The 24,160-nt window shown below is 38.7% G+C and overlaps 1 protein-coding gene across 10 annotated transcripts in view; it reads right to left on the reverse strand.

The window, feature by feature from the left end:
* Positions 1-24,160, reverse strand: part of SLC2A9 (solute carrier family 2 member 9) — a 123,253-nt gene that overhangs the window by 40,466 nt on the left and 58,627 nt on the right. For all 10 annotated transcript variants that reach the window (XM_065060529.1, XM_065060535.1, XM_065060528.1 and 7 more), the window contains 3 exons: positions 17,827-18,014; positions 12,040-12,150; positions 608-709 (listed from right to left, as the gene is read on the reverse strand). In XM_065060529.1, the coding sequence (XP_064916601.1) occupies positions 608-709; positions 12,040-12,150; positions 17,827-18,014 (401 nt within the window). The remainder of the gene's footprint in view (positions 1-607; positions 710-12,039; positions 12,151-17,826; positions 18,015-24,160) is intronic.

Here is a 24,160-nt window from a genome sequence, read left to right on the forward strand (position 1 = left end):
AAGGAAAAGTGACTCAGGGTCAGTATCTAAATTTGTTTACTAGTCCTCCCCTGACTGTTTGAAATTTTTGGGGAACTGACTGCTAATAACATCTGAGAACTTAAGTGCAGATGTTCTGTAAAGGCTAAATCTTTATATTTTCAATACGAATATGAGAAATGCAACTTGAAAGAAGCAGCAAATATGGAAATTGTCCACTACTGGAAAAAAAAAACCAAACATCCAAGTCTAAGAATGACATACAAAGTAGGAAAGAAATCTCAAAAAGACTGCATTACAAATAAAGATAAAAACATATAATATAGGTAAACTATTTACCCAACTATGGGTTAAATTGTCTTCATAATAGTTCATGAATGCATGAATCCTTGAGTTAAGGAGATTGAATGTGACAAAGCCCATATGGCTTTTTAATGCAAAAGCTGCTATGGCTAACCATAGTACATTGAAACCAACAGATTCACAAAGAAACGTAAAAGGCCTTCAAATCCTTATGCCAAACTAATTAAAAGGACTGGCTTATATAGGAATGCCAAGGTAAACAGGTATCGAGCACCTGTTTTTTAAAACAGGCAAGAGTAAAAATATGTAGTGGCTGTAGTATTACCTGTAAAGTCAGAGAGACGGTCAGCACTGCGAAGAAGACAACCATCAACCCAAAGCCCCCGATAAGCAGAGGTCTGCGCCCAAGCCGCTCAATAACTAAGCCCTGGAAAACAAAAAGTGGCATTTGACTTTCTTGATAAAGCACTGAAGAACTCAGATAATGAATTACATTCTCCTTGCAAATATGAACACCAAAAACAAAACCAAGAGATCTGATTTTATACTATTTATCAGCTTTTATACTATTTATCAGCTATGATATGTTCATAACTGTGTTCACAATTATGTTTACATAATTCGACCTCTTTGAAAAAAACAGCCAGCACAGCATCCTTATTTAAAACACCTGAAAAAATGGGAAACGGTCAAAACCAGTATTTGGTAGTAGTCTTATGCTTGGATTTCCCCCTAAGGAACAAATATGACCATCTTGCTAAGAAGAATGTACAACTGGTAAATTCAACTTTAATACTGTTAGCATGGTAGGTTTCAAAGCTACTTCTACATTAAACTTCTTCCATAACAATTTAATAGTAAAACACGGACTGTACATCAGCTATATTAAAATAATCAATATAATGATAACTACAAGAGGTTTGGCTGGGGCTTTTTCGTTGTTGTTATTTATGGGTTTGTGGGTTTTTCAGGGGAGAAATAACTCTACACTGGTTGAACTGCTTACAGATTCACACCAAATCAGTATAAAGGTGTTCTCAAAATATGTAATTTTTAAATGTGAGAAGTTCGAACATTTTCCACATTTCTTAATTTCAAGTTCTTCCTGAATTTAAGCTTAAAAGGCTTAAAATTTAAGCATTAAAACTTTTTAGCACAGATTAAATATATTTTTATTAATCTGAAATTTATTTTATTTTTTGTCCAAACACAGAAAAAACATTTACTCATGATATAGGATGGTTAATGTAACTGGAATAGCAAGATAAAACAAATCCACCTATCAGAAAACTTTGCTCAGACAGGGGTTTGTAACACTGATACTTGCGCACTCACGCACATTTTGAATCTATATGTAACACCTGAAGATAAATCAACTTCCTTAAATGTAATCACAAAATCTGAATACTTATCTGCTAGAGAAGAACACAAAAGATTCTTAAAAAGATGTAACATGGAACTGTCTTGTCTTTGCTAGTGTGACTCACTAAAATGGGTTCATACATACATACATCAGGTCATAATATTTAGTAGTACTGTTCCTGTTGGTAACTACTGGAACTGCTAATTACAATTGGCTTGCTTATGAGAAAGATAAAACAATTTCATGAAGCCTGAAATGTATCAAATAACAAATAACCTGAAATCAGAATCACACAACTGTTTGCCACATCATTATTTACACGAGACTGAAGTCCTGCTTTCACACCTCCCTTGAGGAAAAGATAAAACGAGTAACTAAGATTAAATCCTGAGCAATACCCTTAATTCTGGGAGAGGATGCACACCGTTCCACTGTAAGCATCTAGAAGAGACGTGTAAAAGGAAAGTCACCCACAGAAGAAACGCCTGGTGTGGCAAGAGCTTCTCCTACACCATCAGGGTCACTGGCAGATTTTAGGACAGGCTGCAAATCCCGCCAACCCCACACCCCACTGAGCTGGACTTCCACACCAGAGATACGCACCGTGACACTGCAGAACTCGGAAAGCAGCTCTGGAGCAAGCTTTAGCGTTATTTCTTTAAATTAAGAAATATACTCATTTTGACAGCTTCCACAGCTTCCATAATAGAATTGATTTCAGACCCATGTTTAAAATAGACTCGCACTGATGTTATTAACATTTCACATTGTGCTCACGGGGTCCAAATGTTCCAAAATTACAAGTGCTGCACTGTCAAAACCTCTATAAGATGCCAAGTGTTTTCCAGGATGATTAATGAATCCATCTTGCAAACACATGCGGCCACACATACACTTAACCAAGAGACATTTTTTATGGCTATGAGTGATAAAAAGTTATCTGCAGTAGATGCTGCACATGTAATTTGACATACCAGGTAATTTCCCTTAGTTTTTTCAATTCTGGATTGGTGGCCATGATTAAACAATCTTGATGTTACACCAGCTGGCAGGTTTTGTATTAAAACAGGGTAAGGGATGCATCTTTCTTGTATGAGATGGCTCTCATACAAAGCAAAACATGGGGGAAAAAAGTCCTAGAGGAGTGTATGCACTTGTGCTTACATGCATTGAGAATAAGTAGTCTGGACATATTTGGGCAAAACTATGTGGGCTGGTAAGGAACTCCCAGTTTTAACTGAGAGCAGCCACATACAATACAGTTACAGCAGATCTGTGGGGTCCATATTCTTTTTACAGAAAAGAATAATAATTTCTAATACATTTGAATTATTTTTTATTCAGAGAAAATTCAAGATGAAATAAAGCAAATCCATGTGCAGTCATTCTTTTCCCTGAGCTGATGCCAGATTTCCCAAGCATTCATCATTGCTATTTATTTAATACAGTAGCAATGAGGAACTCAAATGCTTCAGCTTCTGGGCATTCTCTGCAGTTTCTGCCACAAAGAATTTACAATTACAATTACAATTCTTGTGATTTATGGAATGGACCAACTTTGTTCACTGGAAAAAATAAGCAGCGATTTTGTCCTTATTCACAGGGATACCATGATGCACCAGAATTGCTGGGAATTCTATAATCATTTTCAAATTTGATACAAAGCTAAGTACACTGACAACACTAACAAATCTAGGAAATACAGACTCAGAAGGTTTCTCAATTAGACATCATTAACTTGTACAGTTATGGGGAGAGAAATGCCCACTTCCATTTTAAAGCTAAGGACACCTCTAATTTGTTCAAATGTGTGACCTACCTCTCGGCCCACCAGTCCCTGCTGAAATAGGATACTACGCAGAATCAAGCTCAGGAAAAGCCAGGTGCAAGAGTCAAAAACATGGTCCCTACCTGACAATAAATTACAAAGCTGTGGTCTCATGAAAGGCAGCATTTGTGTTTGGAAAGACATGGGTCTGTGGCTTTGCTGGGCAGGAAGTAATGAAGAAACATCCCAGCACCCATTAGCAGATCCCACAAATAGAAAAGCCTCTCAGGAAGCACCATCTTTCATCAAGGCCAAAAAGGTTTTTTGAATCATTTAAGTCTACAGTATTTCTAACTAAAAATTATTTTATTTTTGAGGATTTCTTAAGAAAATTTATGATAATAAATCAGTACCTCAAACTTCTCTGAATTGTTCGTTCTTTTCTTGATGGGAATAAAAGCTCAGAAAAACTCTGAAGTTTCAGTAAATACTTGAAAAGAAAGGTCTAACGTCTTATGTAACAGCAAGTTTCCCTGGTGAAAAAATGCTGGTTTTGATGCTATAAACAGACAACAACTTCATTTTTAGTTATGATTATAAAGACCCAAAACTTGTTAACTTGAGAAATCACTAAGACGCTTATGACTCATAAGAAGTGGAAGATGATTCACCAATTTTTCAGGTATTTATAGTTCTGAATGCTTCACTGCTATGCACTGATAACTGTTACCTATTGAAGACCTAAAGTCAAAACACACTATATGGTAGAGTAAATGAAATAACAAGAAATCAGTATATGCACAAGTAGAGTCAAAAAAATAATCTTACAACTGTTTTCTGTTGCTGAGTTATTTGCCAAATTGTGTAGGCTAATACTTGTTTATGTGTGATCATAAACATACATTCATAGAAGCCTATACTCAGTCATGGTAATTAACACAGCTAAAATTACTGAAGATGCGTAAAAAACTATTGCAACCAAAATTCAACACAAGCGTTTGGTGATAACAAGGCAACTGATACACAAATTCAGTTAATAGTTCACACAACTTACTTTTGTCTTGCAGGAAACACTTGTGAATAAAGTTAAAAAGGCAAATGTCAACCTTTTCACTTGAGTCAGCTGCAGTTACCGAGGTTGACATAGTGAAAGCAGAGCGCATTAAAAAAGATCAGACCAGCTTTTCTGGATAAAATGAATTTGTGAGTTCCACAGCCCAGATGGGAGGTCACTGAATGCTATTCCCTGCTTATTTGCTGGCCCTAAATTATGCTAAGAAAACCTTATCAGATCTTTTTGACGTCTCAGATCTGTGAAGAAGCTTGATCTGTATGCTAACGTCAAGACTAGCCACACTTTTTTTCTCCTGTGTTTTGGATATACGTCTGAGTAACACCGTACATCTAGATTCAGGCTTAGTGTAACAAGCTTACTCTACGTTATTTCCATTTTAAATAGCAGGATTAAAATGGATAATCACATTTATATCACTGTCATATCTATTTATGACACAATGTGTAGTATCTTGCATCCAGGAAAAGAAGAGGAAAGGAACACCGAGGGTTATAGATAGGGTTTTTGATTCATATTGTTAAATATGAATTTGTTAAATATTTGTTAAATATGAATTTGTCTACTGTATGAATTATACTGTTGTAAAACAAATAAAGAAGTTATTTTATTTAAGTACCTAAACTGGAATTTAGAGGCCTAGCGCCAAGTTTGACCACATAAGCATAAACCTTAAATAACTCTCTGGCTACCCTGGCTCTCACATCAGTTTGCCTGTATCTGTGTTAAAGTCACAACAGCGTGAGATCCTACAAATTTTCTGTAAGTACCAGGCTAGAGATTACTATCAGCAAAGGGTGGAATTGATTGTTAAATTTCTAAGCTCAATCTGAACTATTTTACAGTAAAGCATCCTTAATCAGCTTCACTTGGCAGTAAAATTTTCCATTCATGACAAAGGGTCTCCACACTCAATGCCTGCCAGACCAGCATGACGAAGACGCAGCCCAGTTTCCAGGAGGATCTCTGCCATGATCTTGCTGGGCACAGAGGTGAGACTGACTGGCCCATAGTTCCCCAGGTCTTCCTTTTTTTGAAAGTGGAGGTTATATTTTCCCTTTTCCAGTCAGTGTGAACTTCACTAGACTGCCACAACTTCTCAAATATGATGGATAGTGGCTTGACAACTTCATCCACCCTCAGGACCCACGGATGCATCACATTAGGTCCCATGGACTTGTGCACCTTCAGGTGCCTTAGATGGTCTCAAACCTGATCTTCTCTTACAGTGGATGGTTCTCCATAGTCCCAGTCCCTGCCTTTGCCTTCTACAACTTGGGCAGTGTGGCTAGAGCACTTGCTGGTGAAGAATGAGGCAAAAAAAGAAATTGAGTACCTCAGCCTTCTCCATATCTTGAGTAACTAGGTCTCCCATTTCCTCCTGGAGAGGGCCAACATTTTCCCTAGTCTTCCTTTTTTCACCAGCATACCTCTAGAAGTTTTTCTTGTTGCCATTGATGTCCCTGGCCAGGTTTAATTTTATCAGGGCTTTAGCTTTCCTAAATCCCTGGCTGCTCACACAATATCTCTGTATTCCTCCCATGCTACTTGTCCTTGCTTCCACCCTCTGTAGGCTTTTTTTTTCTGTTTGGGTTTGTCCAGGACCTTCTTGTTCACCCATGCAGGCCTCCTGGCCTTTTTGCCTGACTTCCTTCTTGTTGGAATGCATCACTCCTGAGCTTGGATGAGGTGATCCCTGAATATTAACCAGCTCTCTTGGACCCCTCTTCCCCCCATGGGCTTTATCCCATGTTACTTTACCAAGCAGACCCCTGACGTGGCCGAAGTCTGCTCTCTTGAAATCCAGGGTAGTGAGCTTGCTGTGCACCCTCCTCCCTGCTATAAGGATCTTGAACTACATCATTTCATGGTCACTGCAGCCAAGGCTGCCCTTGAGCTCTACATTGTCCACCAGCCTCTCCTTGGTAGTGAGAACAAGGTCCAGCATAGCACCCCTCCTCGTTGGTTCCTCTATCATTTGAAGAAAGAAGTTATCATCAACACATTCCAGGAACCTCTTGGATTGCTTCTGCCTTTAATAGCACAGCCTGGGAAGCTGCTTGGTCAGTATCACCTTTTTGTACTGGTGATTCTTTCTGTTCACATTTTGCCCAGTACAGTGACGTAAATCTGAGTATTTTTCCACTCACAAATTTGCTCCACAAAGATTGCACACACATTTGAGATATGAAATGAGTATGAATTTGGGACTAGGGAGTAATGAGTGACATGCTGTATCTAAAAGAATTCAGTATCTTATATTCCAAATGAATCACCAAGTATTTTTTTTTTTATTCCAATTATTATACACACTTGGCAGTGCTTTAGTAATACTGAGCAAAGTGTACGTAAATCATCTAAAAATTCACGCAAGTGAAAATTTTGTATCGGCAAAACAAATCATTGTGGCAGGCAATTTTGGAAGCCAACTGTTTGCTCATGTAGGCAACTATTTATGGCCTCTTAAAATTAAAAATTATGAACTGCATAAATACTTCTCTTGGATAAAATTAATGGTCTTCGGTGCCAGGTAACTTTTTCCCCAAAATCAATATGCAGTAGCATATTCACTAAGGACTGTTTTTTCATCTCGCAATTTATTAGTTAAAATGAGACTTTCATTTAATGAAAATCCCATAAATCTTCTGAGTAGATGGCAATGTCTGAGAGTACTGGAGCTGTGCAGGTGGAGCACTTGCCTTCTGTTATGCAGGGAGAAGGAAAACAGGGTCTGGATTTCATTCACCCCAAAATACTAGGACAAATTATTAACTGATCAAACAGTGTGACAGCAGCTAGAGGAGACTAAGGTGATAAGAACAGTCAAAACAGATCTGCTCCATGCAGACTGGTGCAACTTCTTTCACTGTCAGGAAGGAAGCTGAGTTGATAGAAAGAAAATTAAAAACAAGATAGATTTTGACTTCATTAAGCCTTTTGTCACAGTTCCACACGACATTTTGTATTTGTGCATATGATTTTTTCCTTCCCAAAGTGCAGTACTGGGTACCTTTCCTTACTGAATTTCATCTTACTGATTTCAGACCACCTGTCCAATTTCTTACGATCTTCCATAGTTCTTGCAAATATTTTTGAGTTTCTCCCTTTGCATAGTTCAGACGATACAGTTAATTATGAAAGGCTCTTTGTTACCTCTCCCGTATTATTAATGGATATTTTTATGATTAATTGACCCATGGCAAACCATCACAGAATCTGACTTGATATTTCTTTGTACAACAGTGAAGGATTGATTGCTGCTTTCCAATTATAGTTTTACAGTTAGCTGAGCATCTACACTGTTAGCATTTCATCCAGCCCACACCTACTATATCTTTTTCATATAATGTGTAGTTAAACTGTGAAATTCACTGCTTTAGGATGCTGTGCATTCTGAAAACATACAGGAGTTGAAAAGTAACTAGACAAATTCAAAGAAAATATCATATATACTGAAGACCAAGATATTACTTTCTAATTCATGTATTCCTTCATCAACAGCTTGTCAGGATGAAGGGAGCAAAAGGGGAAAATGCCATGTTTGCTCCCCTCTTCACACTCCTCTACTTACAGCCTAATGTGGATTATGGGTGGGTGAAGGCTGATTCTGACCTAATGTGAACAAAGTCACATGGGACTGTACTAAAAGTCTTACTAAAAATCTTATAGCAAAACCTCTTATGAACCCTCAAGATTAAAGTATTCATCACCCCATTTTTTCCATGTGCTATGATTGGGTGTCACTGGAATGTATTTCTTCTTATTCTGACCCCAGTGTAGCCTCAGAGTTTCAACGAAGATATCTTGGATTATGCTTTGGGTACCATGGAGGAAATGTGTTAGGGATGAGAACACCTGTTGAAGTGTCTGGAGTCCCCTTAAGATGTGCCATGCCCTAAGCAAGGAATCCCTTCTTGTATGTTAAGATCCATTAACTGACATTAAAAGAAACACAGAACAAGTCTCAGAGCCCTTTCTCGTGACATCCCAAACCGGAATCATCTCACCTAAGAAAGTTGGCTTCCTTGACTTCTGTGTGATACTGCAAAAGATTTTCTACAGTCTTTTGTGGTCTACTACTGAATTGTGTTTTAACTCATTGTCACAGGCTTTGGAAGGCACATTAGTAACACACTGATGCATCACCTTTTGGGAAATGCTTAAGGCATAATCTTCTCAATATAGTCATAGCTAGTCTCCTGTGAACATTATATAAAGACCAAATGTGGTGCCACAGATGGCAAAATTGGATGTGGGATGTTTAATTTGAATAACATTCAATTTTATTCTATGCTAGTTTCATTGGGGCGGGGGGTTGGGGGGGAAACTTTTCACACATTTACTTTTGTCTCCCTTTCCATTCAGCCTGTTGCCTTGTCAAAGAAATGCACTGGCAAATTGTTCTTTCTGTCCACTAAGAGTAACACAACAATTAAATTAACCTCAATTACTACAAATTACAGAAAAGCCACAGTAACCAGTCTTACTAATGAAAAACTAAGTTTGTGGAGTCCTCTTACTGTAAAATTTAAAGAATAGACTTCTAATAAACACATATTTGCCAGGGAATTATTTAGGTATATTCCATCCTTATTCAAAGCACAGCATCAGGTTAGATGACTTACTGCTGCAACATGCCTATGAATAGGAAATCTATGCAGTATTTCATTCCAGAGGATACCAAACTTCTTTGAGAGCAAACTGAGATTGATGGTTCTCTCATTAAAAAGCAACTTGTCTAGCCAGTCCTCTGAACAGAACCTGTGTTCAGTACAGTGGGTGGAGAAGTCTACAAGTGACCCCAAACCATACAGAACATGTATATTGTCACCCCAGGGAGAAGCCAGGGCACCAAGTATGCAATGCTACAACACAGGTATTCCATGAAGTAAATTAGGAAGTGATTGTGTAAGCAGGAGTTGCAGCCAAATTATATAGATGACAGGAAAATGATGATGCACATTTCATTTTTCAATGTCTTGTTTACGCAGCTTTCGCTCAAGAGGATGAGGGATGGAGCTGTAGGCAAAGCAGGCTACTAGCAGGCATATCAAGTGATCTGAGAAAATGCACAGCTATAAAAGGGATAGGATGTTGTTTGCCTTTCCTCAAGGACCACATCAACATTATTACTGTTACGCTGCTACTCCCAGAAGACGTGTTAAAGGTTCACTTTCAATTTTTTTCCACACTTTGAATGGTATTTTATCTCCTAAATACTATTTTCCTTCTCTGTGAACTATATCCATTTCAATCGTTTCCTTTAGCATTCATATGGGGCTCATCAGTGGATGAACCCCCAAGTATTCTCACTGAGGCACAAAGTTTCATGATCACCTAACATATGCGTAATGATCGGAGATGGAACATGATTTTATTGTGGACTCTCCAATAGCTGTTTCATTTAGTATACAAGAAAAAAACCTCTACTTCTATTGCTGATAGGAGTATCTACTAAAATCCTGGCATATATTGCTAGTAAAATCTGGTTTCTGCTAGCAAGTACAATATATAAAAAAGTACCAGGAAATTTAAGTTCTCCTCTCACTTTCTCCTGCTTCTTCCATTCTTCCCTCTAAGTAGTAGGTAAGACATGCACTTGAGTTAATATTTAATGCTGTCAAATACATTAAAAAAGGGGGGCAAAAAGAGCAGCTGAGAGGCTGGGAGTGGGAGGAACTCCCCCTCCTTAGTTCTAGGCATGAAAAAAATTCAGAGGTATTTACTTGTAAAAATGAGAAGCCACAAAACTTCAATTGAAAAAAACAAATTCGTATTGTTATTCTTTTAAACAGCAGCAATGAAGATCACTGAAATAAAATTAAGGCTACAAAGCAGCATTTGTCTTGAATGGGAAGAGCAAGTCTGAAGGGAGCAAAGATATCAATACATGAGCGTTACCAGAGGAACAGCAAGTGGCTTAAAGAGAAAAAGTATTAAAAACTCTCCTCTTGGGCATAAAAAAGTTACCACACATGCCAGGAACCAAAGCAGACACATGCACCTCGTTATGTATGAACACTGTGCTCTGAATAAGCCCCACGATCTGAGAGCAGAGAAGGAACTGAAAAGATGACAGACCCTATTTAGAGAATGGCTTTAATATTATAGAATCATCTCCATATAATTTTCATCTTTTTCCACAAAAAAAGAGGTGTATTCTTCACCTAAATAACTTGCAGAATTATCACCATTATTTTTAGATATATCTTGAACAAAGAAGCATTCCTGCAGTATCACGAAGAAGAAATTGTAAAAGGTAGAGATTTCCATACTTTACTGTTTCCACCTATTAAAAGAATGTCCCTTCAATTAAAGAACAAAAATAAGATGGTTTACCCAAAAATAGATTTGTGGAAATTTACAAAGATCAGAAGAAGAACTTTATGACCTACGAGAGCCCTTATGTCCTAGACTATAAGAAAATATACTTGATAGCTGGATTTAGTTTAACATTTCATAGGTCACAAGCAGTTCCTCTGCCACTGGAAAGGATTTTTTTGCCAAAACGATTCTTCTGACATTTAAAAATGCTTGTCTGGTGTGTATTGTGCAAATACAGTTGGTATAGAATATTATGAAGATAAGGAAAAATTCTAACAAAGAAAGAAGAGAGTGTTTGCTTATTTGCAACCTTCCATTCCAAAGACCTCTATCATTATTTCTTATTTATTGCAGTGCAAAAAAAAAGAAAATATTTCCTTTAGCAATTCATTGTATATTAACCTAATAAAACTCTCAGGTTTAGTTTGCTTATTTAGGGTATATATTTTACTAGTCAGCTTTTCCATTTTGAAATAGGAAAGAAAAAAAATGTGGATGGATCATTTTTTCTATTAACATCTTCCTCTACATTTAGAGTACATTTAGTACACAGCAAAGATACACGACCTACTCAGGAGCTCTCGTGTTACAAAGGGATGCCCATGTGCCCTCAGTGAATGAGACAGCAGAATTTAACACAACATGGGAGAATCTTGTTCTAGCGAGCTGCCTTACTTCTCCAGCAAGCTGGGTTACAAACATTTACTCCCATATTTTTAAATGGCTGAAGAACTTTCTGTTCATAAGCTGCTATAGAAAATGTGTTATTAAACCATACCATTAAGACATATGGCTAGTTCTGTGACCCACACTGAACACACCCAGCTGTGTGATGTCTGAGCCTTCTCCAGCAACACTGCCTGCTGAGATGTGAATAAACTGCTACCAGGTAAAGTCACTCTACCAGGTGAAATCATTTATGAGTTATCACTCAGTATACCTTGGGCCTTGCTGTTCCTGCCTTCTTCCTCTTCACTCATAGAAAGCACCTCAGGATGTATCAACTTTTTATGCTTCTTTCATAAAACTAAAACTAGACAGCATCTTAAAAAAAACCCCCAAGCTACAAAACTGTTTTAGGATTAAACATAGAAATGTTTGCAATTGCTTTAGCAATCATTACACTGAATCATCAATATATTATTCTGTTGATATTTTAATCTGTATAAGGAAATAAAATCAGTAATTAATACACCAAGCATGTTAATGAATTTTTATAACCATACTTACAGAAAAAACAGCAGCCAGAGTCTCAACAGCACCAGTACTTAGAGTAACATAGGGGATTGTTTCATGATTGATCCCAGCTTCACTGAAAATGTTGTTTGTGTAGTACCAGATCTGTATCAGAGAGAAGAAAACAAGCCATTAATCATTATGGCTTGAACTACAATATATCAGTATTCAGTTCAAACATCTGATCTGCCAGAGACCAGACTTGTTAAAACACTGAGCACTCCTGAATGACCGAGAGCTGGGCAGGACAACAAATGAAGGGAAGGTGCGAATTTCATGTGGATTAGTTACACAGCCCCGCTATACTTCTGCTTGCAGACCCAGGCAGAATTACAAGCAGCTTTAACTCAATTTAGCTTAATTCACTTTAGGAGTAAATCAAAGAAACTCACTTTAAGCTTGAACAAGAGGATACAAATAGGTTTCATGTGGCTGAGCCACACTGCTAGAAAAGCAGGTTTGGGTGGCTTTACGGAATACTTCAGTGGCATGTGACAACAGGAGAGAACAGGAAAGAGATGCTGAGAGGCACTGCAGAAACTGGTTCTCTTGGGACAGAACGTGTGAGACTTATCTCACTTGAACTGCACTGCAGTGTGGACATCTGCAGTCAAGCCATCACCCTCATCTCTCTATAATCAACAGAAAGAAAAGATGCTTTTAGAGTGAGAGTTGCTTGGTGAAAAGTGAAAAGCTGCTTTTAGGATGAAATTAATTATAGGCTATAAGGAGCTGTCATTAACGGACAGAAAGCCAAGGTGCACAGGGTTACTAGCTTAGAAAAAGTCATTCATGTTTGGTCAGCAAAACCATATCCAGTGGTGGCAACATCCAGACAGAGAATATGTATCAGTAATACTCTAAAATAGCAAGTCTGGTAAGTATCAGAGCACCATGCACATCATAAATAAAGTTTGAAAAATCACATAAACTTTATGTTGGACTCAGGTGACAGCAAAGAACTAGCCAAATATTTTGGTTGCCAAAAGCATACAAGGAGAGACTACCTTGGAGAGAGAAAAGATAACTGATTTACTAGAGAAGGGAAAAATAATAGAACCAACTGATTATCAGAAGACAAAAAAGAGTTCTGAATGATAGCTGATCAGCTGGGATGACAAAACTGAAAGCCATAAATAATGATGGCACCAAACAAAAAAGCAGCAATGATATTTTTTTTCCCATATGCTGTCCATGTCACAAGCCCTAACAGGGCAAGCACTGCTAAAGACAAGGCTTGTCTGATGAATGGAAGTGTTTGATAGCGTGAGGAAAGCCCTGCTGCCCGTCAGCATGCTGTGCACATGCTGCATCTGTTCATCAAGCTACTAACCCAGGAGCTTTGTAAAAACAAAAAAGTAATTCTAAATTCCCAACTAGCCCTTCAGCAAAGCTGCTTGTCCCAGACCAAAGAAGAAAATCCAGCTCATCTCAAATAAAGTACCAAGGACTAAAACGTCATCTATATCGCCTTACAGATAAACAGAAGCTGACTGAAGGCTTTTATGCCTACTGCTGGCACATCAGCTCTCACCAGAATAGATGCAGTGACAATAAGGGATAGCAGCAAACTTCTCTATACGAAGCCATCTGCCTTGATGTGGCGTGCACTGGTGTTAACCGTGCATTTCATTGGCCTCCTGATACAGAGCACACACTGAAACAAAACCAAGGATCAGCTCCCAATTCCCTTTGAAATGTCTATGCCCACTCATAAATATTTTGGGACCCAGTACCCTGACAACCTATTCACCTCCCATACCCCTGGCACAGTATGTAAGGAAAACAAGGTAGCACAAAACTGTGACAAAAGTAATTTTTTTCTCCATATTATAGGTTACAAGATTGAAAAATTCAATGTAATAATGCAGGTATGTAGGCCTTTAAAGAGAAGAAAGAGGTCAAAGATTCACTTAAGCAGGCAACTGCTGAATGCAATTTGCCAAAATGTAACAACTAGAACACAAGATGCGTTTTTACAGAGGAGCATGACCGACCATTGATGGTGAGAGTGGTAGTAACTCAGCTAGATTAGTGGTAGTAACATAGCTAGATTAAAAACTGGTAGAGCAAAGACAGGATGAGGTTCACTGACTTATTAGTCTCTGTAGCAGCACAAATATATACTAGGGTAAAAATTAACATGATATACACATTTCAAAACAATAGAAGTGCATATTTTCCGGCCTGTGTATCATTAAACAAGGAAATATATTGCTCTAGGATATTACTAGGACAAACTTACTAGGCTAATGATGACTACTTAAGTTATTTTTATAACATGGGTTTTGTTAGCTAGTGATTTCTGTAGCTAACAAAATTAGCTGATGATTGGGCTAAAAGTTTTGGAATGTGAGAGCTGTGGAAAAAGGGTCAGAAGGTCCAAAACCCCAAAACCAACTGCTGTCAGGTCCAAATCAACACATGGACACCTGACTTCCAACGTCCATGGCGGCTTGCTGTTGCTTCACAGATTGAAGTAAAACTTCCCCACTTCGGTCCCTTTGTTTAACTCTATCTCTGCAGTCCGATCTCTGCGAGTTTGGAGGCAACACTTTAGCATTTTTGTCTGTAGATTACAGTCAGCTTCATGAAAGTTGTTTACTTATCCTAAGTGTTTACTCCTACAAGGTCTTGGCTTAAAGTGGCATGCAGTGTATGTTATCACTGGTGTTCCCAAACCTACTCATGCCATTGACCCTTCTAAAACTGACTCAATTTTCCAGTTCTTTTATTTCTCAGCCAGCTCCCTACATGCATGTCTTCCCAAGAAATTTAACTCTTCAACAGCAAAAGCAAGCAACAAAAACAATGATGGGCAACAACGCGGACATATAGTGTCTTGCACATAGCGTACTCATTCACCCCTTTCTACACTGCCTGATGCCAGGTCTTCTCCATAACAAGTGTGAAAAGCAAAGTATGTTTTTTTGCACACTGAAAACATACATTGCTGCATGGACTCCCCATCCCCAGCACGATTCCTTGGCATTTCTTTGCCATTTGAAATACAGCCTTCTGCCTTAACGACAGACCCCACAGAAGCCAAGGGATCCCACTTTGGGAACGACCTTCTTAAAGCAGTATGCAGTATAGTATATTTCCTGACATAAAAAAGCATAAAGTTCATCAATGAGAACTTCACTGTAGTGTCATCTCTTCTTTAGAACTGAGATACAATGGTGGCAGGTAAAGAAATTTATTATGGATGATATGTATCATGGATAAATTTTATCAGATGAAAAGATACTAATATATTTCCATTTATTTATGTCAATTTAGGTCAGACTGTCTGGTATTTTATTATAATTGAATACATTAATATTATCAGGGTTTCACCATGATTTCTGTTCTATGTGGAAACCAACAAATGTACTGCTTTTAAGCAAAATAGGGGGTTTTTGTGTGAAGCAAGAGCCTTAAAAGGAAGCAAGCGTTCTTAGATACCAGCAGAATGATTACAGAAGTCTGCCAGTTGGTAATTTCCCCAGAGAGCGACCTGAGACTTTCAGCTGAAAGAAGTCCAGCTTTCCCATATGCCCTGCCCAGATGGTAATTGTGGAAAAGACCACACCAACTAATAGGGCGCTACAGACAAAGCAAATGACGGGAGCTGTGAGTTAAAAGGAAGCGTCTGCAGCCAGTCAACCCTTGCTGATGCAGGCCCACACCCAGCAGGGTGGACCAGATACAGCCAGGCAAAACAAGACCTGCGTTCAGCAGTATCTGTCACACCTGTACCCATCTTCTAATCTCTGAGCTTCAGGTGACTTGGGCAAGATCAGCCAGGAAAGCCACACAAGAGACAAGGAATTGAAACCTGGTCTCTTAATCAAGTGGTCCATCTGTTTCCCTTGACCTCTCTTACAATTTGCTTATTTTTACTATTAACTATTGATATTAACTATTTAAGTAATCAACTTCAGAATGCAAATTTTGTGGGAATTTTTTTTTTCATGTTTAGTGGCCTTGCATTGGAGGAGAAACAAAGTAATAGCAAAAAAAAAAGCTAAGGCCGGAAACAGCCAACCTGACACACAGGTTTCCTGACAAAGACAGTTTTTCTGAGGCATATTTTCAGAAAGTGCCCCCCCAGTGGCACTTTAAAACAACTCTAGCATCCATTTTGGACTGGACATCTCTCACTTTCCCCCACTGCCCCCACTCAAGCTATGTGTGGTTTTGCTCTCCCAGAGAATACTAAACAATTTCTGTCATTTTAATAAATATCCTCAAAGCCACAAAACTCTCCTCTTTCCCTTGAAAATTTAGCTGTGACCTTTTTCTTTCTTTAGGTGTTGTGCTTCATTATTTGAGCAGTCTGTTTCTTACTATAAGTGTCATGTTATTTCACTTAAGACATTGATAAATCTTAGAAAGACAGGATGACAAGATAATTCCATTTCTTTTCTTAAAAAAGTATCCACAGCGAGGAACAAAATAGCCTGTCATTAGCACTGAAATCCTACAATTAGAAGAAAATACCACCTATACAAATGTTTTTATAGTTTACCCCACAGTACGAAAAATATTCCAGCTCCCTCCTAGTTTTTTGTTAAAAACTTTACAATATCAGAGTTATAATCACATTGATCTTTCAAGTGGTCTTGGACAAATTACTTTGTATTAGGAGTTTTAAAGCTATAGAGATACCTGGAATAAGTCTGAACTAGTTAGCTGTCACTGATTAGACCTCTGGGGAAAAAACTACCTGAAGTATTCTGTAATGCAAAAGGCTGCAGTGAGAAGCTGCATTTGTTGAGCTCCTTTCAGCAGTGATAATATTGCCTTTCATATGTATAAGCAATTAACATCTTTGAACTATAATGAAAACCCCTTTCACTTTGAGGCACTTCATGAAACATTTGTGTTGTCAACATAAAGCATCTAACCCAGATGTCATAAGCTGCAGCAAGGAAAGTTCTGGATGCATATATAGAAAAGACTTTTCACAGTGTAAGTAGTGAGAACACCTGGCACAGGCTGCTCAGGGAGGATGCAGATTCTTCAGCCTTGGAGATACTTAAAACTCAAGTGCACAAAGCTCTGAGTAGCCTGAGTCATCCCTGAAGTCAGTCGTGCTCTGGCCAGGGTGTTGCACCCGATGACCTCCAAAGATCCCTTCCAATCTAAATTGACCTGTGACCTTCTCCTTGCTGATGCAATAGGCTCAGACAGATAGAAAAGGAGACTTCAATATCCATTAGCCTCAGATACATTAATGGTCAACAGGACCCCTCGCTATTGACTGTTTAGTGTCCTTTTTCCTATTTTGCTCCACTTTCCAAGAAAGGTATATTGAAGCACAGCTTATTCTTCAAATTGTATGAAACAACAGCAAAAATTCAAACATCCAGTGCAATCTCTTAAAATCGCTTACAGGAACTTTTGCTGACTTGAATTAATCCAAGCAGAAATGTCAAGAGACCAAGTTTACCCAACATGAACAAATATGGGGCACATAAGATCAGATCTTAACTGACCAGAAACAGAGAATGAGTATCAGCAACTGCACACTCTTTTTTTGCTGATCTGTGCTACCGTTTCATGTATTCCTTCAAAACATAACAAGGCTTCCCTCTCTTTTCTGTTTAAAAAAACCCAACGGATACAGCTCTTCATGGACCTCGCCACATGCTGGCATAACTAAATCATTACTAAAAAGAAACAGTCAAAAACAGAAAGTCACAGAGGTTGCTGAAGGGTATAGTAGAAGCCTTGTGTTACAAACAAAGAAAGGAGGAGACCAGGAGACGCCATGGCCTGAAGAAGGACACTTACAGCATTCAGCCCACAGAGCTGGTAGCAGCCCATGGTGACAACCACAGTAATGACCTGCCATCGCACAGCGCGGGTTCTCAGGAGCTGAAGTATCGACACTAACTTGGTGTTTCTTTGGACTCGGGACTCTGCCAAAACTTCTTCTACTTCACGAGACACATCATCTTTCCCAAGGAAGGTCTGAAATGCTATAAAGAGAGGAGATGTACTTTAGGTCAGACACTTGGCACTATGTGCATTTATAACAGACTTTGATAGAAATGGAAATGTGTGATACAAACAGGGGACACACATGGGCTACAACTTCAATTATTCTTCTGCCAACAATATCATTCTGCGCTGGGTATGATCTGGCTCATCCCTGCAACTGGTCTCAGAAACTGCAACAAGAATATAAATTATCTGGAACCCCACCAGATCTCTCCTTATATTATTTCACATACACTCCAGCCTAAGGTCCAGTACAGAGTCAAAACCCTGTGCAATCTGAAAAAAAAAAAAAGTTTAATAGCAAAGCAGCTCTGAACATTATTTGACCTGCCTACTTTTGTACCTAACAATACAGCAGACTTCATTGCCGGAGATAAACTGGATAAGAGAAGTAATAGCATTTAAGAATGTACATAAGTCTGGTAAACCAAGAAAAGGCAGACATTTAAAAGGAATAGCTATTACTGTTTGTATCACCTCTTGTTTTTACTAGCAAATAGACAAGAATTCACTTTGTCAAGATTATTAATATTAGCAAGAATTACCCAGAGCAGTTCAAGACTTTCTATTTGTCAATGCTGGAGACATGGGAGTAAATTTACCTGGCAAATATAAACAAACAACCTTGTGGCCCTAGAAAAACATACGATTTAGTATTATATTATTGGACATGAATGACTTACTGAGACATCCTTTTATTGTGAATAATAAAAACTTTCCATCTCACAGCTCCTCCAAGAGGTACTACAAACAAATATCTCCTAATGGAGGTGGTGTATCTCCACCAACGTTGTTCTACAGATAACGTATATGCTGATGATACTTTCCTCACAATCCCATACCCCAGGGGCTGGCTTTTTGAGAGGTGTTTAAAATGCTCATAATCTTGGAATGACTGCAGAGGAACAATTACATTACACATACCCATGCATCAAGGCTTTACAACTCAGTGGGATGCTAACTCTAAAAACAAACCTTCACACAGTAGGTCACTTAAAATTGCTATTTTTACTAAGTGAGTAAGTTGATTTAGTTCTCCTATGAGCCAAATCCATTTTTCTTTTATCCACAGCTTTGCACAGTACTGCCTATAAATAAATGACCTTCACATTTTTCAGTAAGTATATGTTCTTTTGAATCATGGAAAGTACTTGGATAGTTAAGAAAGCCAGAGACACTGACTAGTCATGACTAGAACACCTGGATTGCATTTAGGTTTTGAAGTTATAAAATTTAATATTACCGAGGCGGTGAAAAGGCTGAGTAGCACCATTTCAGTGTTGTGAGGGGCAGGTCACACCAATGAACCAGTGGCCTCCCAGGGACATCCTTGTCCATCCCTTTGGCAAGTGCACAACACCGTGCACTCTGCCTGGCTCCCAGTCTGGCGGAACTGTGAACTAACTTGAGCTCTGGGCCAGGATTTTCAGATGCAGTTAGCACTTCCATTGCATTTTAATGGGCTCTACGTGACTCTGCTCAACATGAAGGATGATTTTTTTAAGGGTGAACACTGACCACCTCTGGGTGTTGAGTCAATTTGTAACATTAATTTATTCTGATATCCAGTTTCTCCCTTGGGAGAAGAGAGGTCAGAATTGTTAAAGCCTTCAGAAACAGCATGAGATTTATCTTTTCACACAGGCCTTACAATCAGAAATGAGTTAACAAATTTGGACCTCAAACCCCATAATTTAGGCTGCTGAGTTCTGCCCTTGTGCCACTGCCCACTTGTTATTAAATGACATGCTAAATGCTTGTTAAAATGAGTGTGTTGTATTTAAAGGCTACGATAGGAAACATAAAATTAGAACAACGTGTGCCTATGGCATGTCACAGCCAATGTCTCGTTTAAATTATACTTTCTCCTGTATTATTAGAGCACTGATAAAGAAAAATTCAGATAAAGATGAGAATAACCAGATAAATATCACTGTACTCTTCCTTGAAGAGATTCTCTCAGATTTTTAAGCATCTGGTTTATCAGTGTGAATTAGGTCAGTGCACAATTTTATTTATTTTTCCTGTCCTTAGAATCCTCAGCATTCCTGTAGGGCACGCAAGTCAAAAATACAGGTGCAGTCAAATAAAAAGAAAGCAATCTGTCTTTTCTGCATAAGGGAGCTTGCTATATTTCTAGAGGCACCAGGAAGTGAAAAACTGCAATTACCAAAATTACCGAGTACAAGGCAAGAAAAATATATAGACACCTGCCTTCTCTTTCTTCGCTCCTTGGTATTAGGACCAGAGATTTAGATGCCACTAGGAAACTTTGACAGATACTTAAAATTACCAACAAGTCAAGAAATGCTAGGAAAATGCCATGCTACATATGCATAGTTTTCAGTAGACAACACTCGGTCTTCTTGTAAAAACACATTTTTCCTGCTACTCAACACATCCTCAATTTTCTTCCATTAACAGTTTGTCAGTACTGTAAGAGCCACAATTTTATACATAATTAATGTGGAAATAAATTCTGCATTAGCAGGGAGATGGGAAAACTCAAAGGTCTTTCAACATGTGATGCTCAATTCTATCCATTTTATATTTTAAACCCCTGCATTATTGGCACTGAGAAGCACAGCAGTCGTTCCTCTCCCTGCTGCAATGACTCATTTCCCTCCGTGACTGGCTGCTTCTCTCTATAGGGAAGTTTTATTTCCATGTCACGCTTAAAAACACCTAAGGAGTCACAGTTCCAGCAACTTTTAGATTTTTCTTTTTAATTCCTTTCGATCTGAAGGTCCTAGAGGCTCAGCTTTCAAAAGCTGTTGCACTGCCCTTATAAAAGGCAAAAGAAGTGGATGGTTCCATCCAAGGGGCACAGAGATAGGAAATCCTTCCATTCACACCAGCAGCTTTTATTCTTCTTAACTAAGCGAAGGTGAAATATTTAAAAGTGGTTCAAATGTCTCGAAGAAATCAAGTTGGTACTGTCTTTAAAGCCAATTAGGCCTTTAAAGTAACTGAAGATGGGGATTCAAGAATCCAGCTACACAGGGAATTACTAATTCTTCCTCCACTGTAGTACTTCCACGACTGTGCAAAGAAATCAGCTCTTATTGTAAAGACTGAATTAGCATATAAATTTTGTGAAGACTTTTAAAAGGATCAAAATGCTATTGTGTGGTTTATAGAACAGAACCAGCCCTGGGCAAGAAGAGGCAGGAAGAGACAAGTGGTCACAGGTAGTAGATTGGGCAATAGGACCTATGCCTTTAAAAAAGAAAAAAAATTAAGATGCGTGAGTATTATCGTCATCTGTTTCCCACAGAGACATTCACTTTCATTCCACTGATGTTAAAGTATATTAAATACAGTGTCTTTAACACAAAGATTTGTGTAAGCTCTGCTTCAACAGCATCTCCTTTGGCTACTGTGGGAGGTAGAAAACTGGGCTGTACAGATGCAGTCAAGCATCTCCTGTTAATGCTGGCTGCTGTTCCAGATGGCAGCAGACATACGGGGTGCTTCACTGTTTGCATCTGCACTTGCAAAAAGTTCACCCAACTTCAATGCTTTTGAATGGGATCTGTAATAATTTCCCTGTAGTAACTTCACACCAATAAAAAAATATTTCACAAAATGAAAAAAGTTATTTTTATATACCACTAATTCTATTAGAGTACTGAATAGCCCAAAGAATAATTTAAATCTACCTTGCCATTAATAGAAGAGATTTAAATAGCTATTTAAATCTAGCAAAATGTTAATTAACTACTAGCATGTGGCATAGCAGAGTTTAAGATTAAATCTCAAATTTGCAATTCCAATTCAGTAAATATAATGGCAAGCAAAAGGCTTTAGGCTTTTCTCATGTGTCACCTCATTCTTCTAAGGAAAGGAACATGCAGATCTTCTGTGAGTTATCACCTTCTATGAGTTTGGGATTACATCTTTAGCAGTTCTTATGTCTGGTTTCACAGATATTAAATACAAAATAGGCCTGTTCAGGTTCATTTGAAGCTAGTCAAGAGATAGAGACAAAACAAAATATCCACATGCCAGCCTAAAATAACACAAGAATTGGTAAACTGAGTTGTATCAAAGGTTCAGTGAACAAAGTATCATTTGTAAAAGATGAGAGGTTTAAGAAAAGCTCAAAAATAAAACAGAAACATCACAATCACTCCAGCTTTTGGCAGTCAGCAACTATCTGAGATGGAGCCTCTATCATAAGCTGGAAGAACAGTAGTCACGGCTGTCTCTTTCTTTCCCATAAGCACAGCTTATAATGCTTAGACACATAAAAGCAGAGATAAGCAAAAATAAATCATGTATGTTCTTGTTGTCAGTCATAAAAACTTCATTTAAATCACTGGATTTGCAGCAATTTGTTCCTGCTATGACTTCGGCTTTAATCTGTCTCCTTTTCATGTGGATCCCAGAAGGGGCTTCATAAAAAATTAGCTACCTGCTTTCTGAAAATCAGGAACAGCCTTGCTCTTTTACCACATCAAAAGGTATCCACTCTGATCCATTTTCCTAAGTACTTAAATCTACACTTCTTGTCATACCTGGCGCAGTGCTTCTTTCATAACCATGGGAGTTTTAATGTATGACTGAACATACTAGATGAACAGATTTTGTTCGTCACCAACAGATGTTACTGTGACATTATATCTAAGTTATTTGACCTTTAAGACATAACAATATTCTTGTTCTCTGGCAAGCTGGGATGCCAGCTGAATTCCAGTATTGATTTACATGACAAACTACTACAGCTGCATTGAAAATTCAGGTGTCCTCCTTGTAACAGCATTCTTCAAGAGAGACCCCTCAACTCTCCATCTGAGAGTGTTTATAACCCACGTAGTTAGTCAAAAAAATGGTCTGGTTTATTACACCACTACTGTTTTTATTTATATTGTATCACAGCCACAGACATAGATCAGTGGTCCACTCAGCATGCAACTATTTGACAATTAATGTAAAATTCCTGCCTTATCATTCTAGAACTTGGATGGTAAATCAGCTGACGTACTTATAGCAGCAAGTTTTTCTTCCTGTTTCTGTTCTTGTTACTCTTCACTCTCACTGCTCTCTAGTAACCGAATAACAATCTCCTTCCAAAGTTCCTTTCCTCAGCCACTTGAATACCCATTTCTCCTCTACTGTCTGGTGAGCTTTATGAAGAAGGATTATACCAGTAAAATGCCAGGCATTTTTCTCCCTTATTTTCTTACCAAAAAAGAATAATATTAGTTATAGGACCTGTGAGAGGAGCTGGGATGGTTCCTCCAGACTTTTAGCATCTGAGCAGAGCAGGTTTACAGACTATGCTGCTGATCCAGTCCATCGTTCTCCCCTCACAACACATAAATCAGTTCTCCCATATTCAGCAGCAAGACGGGAATATGGGAGATAGTTCAGCTCAGGAAGTCACAGTATCACAGTATGTTTGGGATTGGAAGGGACCTCAAAAGATCATCTAGTCCAATCCCCCTGCTAGAGCAGGAACACCTAGGTGAGGTCGCACAGGAACATGTCCAGGCGGGTTTTGAATGTCTCCAGGGAAGGAGACTCCACAACCTCCCTGGGCAGCCTGTTCCAGTGTCTGTCACTCTCACTGAGAAGAAGTTTTTTCTCAAATTTAAGCGGAACCTCTTGTGTTCCAGTTTGATCCCATTACCCCTTGTCCTATCATTGTTGGCCACCGAGAAGAGCCTGGCTCCATCCTCATGGCACTCACCCTTTACATATATATAAACATTAACGAGGTCCCCCCTTAGTCTCCTCTTCTCCAAACTAAAGAGACCCAGCTCCCTCAGCCTTTCTTCATAAGGGAGGTGCTCCACTCCCTTAATCATCTTCGCTGCCCTACGCTGGACCCTCTCCAGCAGTTCCCTGTCCTTCTTGAACTGAGGGGCCCAGAACTGGACACGATATTCCAGATGTGGTCTCATCAGGGCGGAGTAGAGGGGAAGGAGGACCTTTCTCGATCTACTAGCCACCCCCCTTCTAATACACCCCAGGATGCCATTGGCCTTCCTGGCCACAAGGGCACAGTGCTGGCTCATGGTCATCCTGTTGTCCACCAGGACCCCCAGGTCCCTTTCCCCTACACTGCTCTCTAATATGTAATTTCCCAACCTATACTGGAACCTGGGGTTGTTCCTGC

The sequence above is a fragment of the Columba livia genome, chromosome 4, assembly GCF_036013475.1.
Source record: "Columba livia isolate bColLiv1 breed racing homer chromosome 4, bColLiv1.pat.W.v2, whole genome shotgun sequence".
Classification (NCBI taxonomy): domain Eukaryota; kingdom Metazoa; phylum Chordata; class Aves; order Columbiformes; family Columbidae; genus Columba; species Columba livia.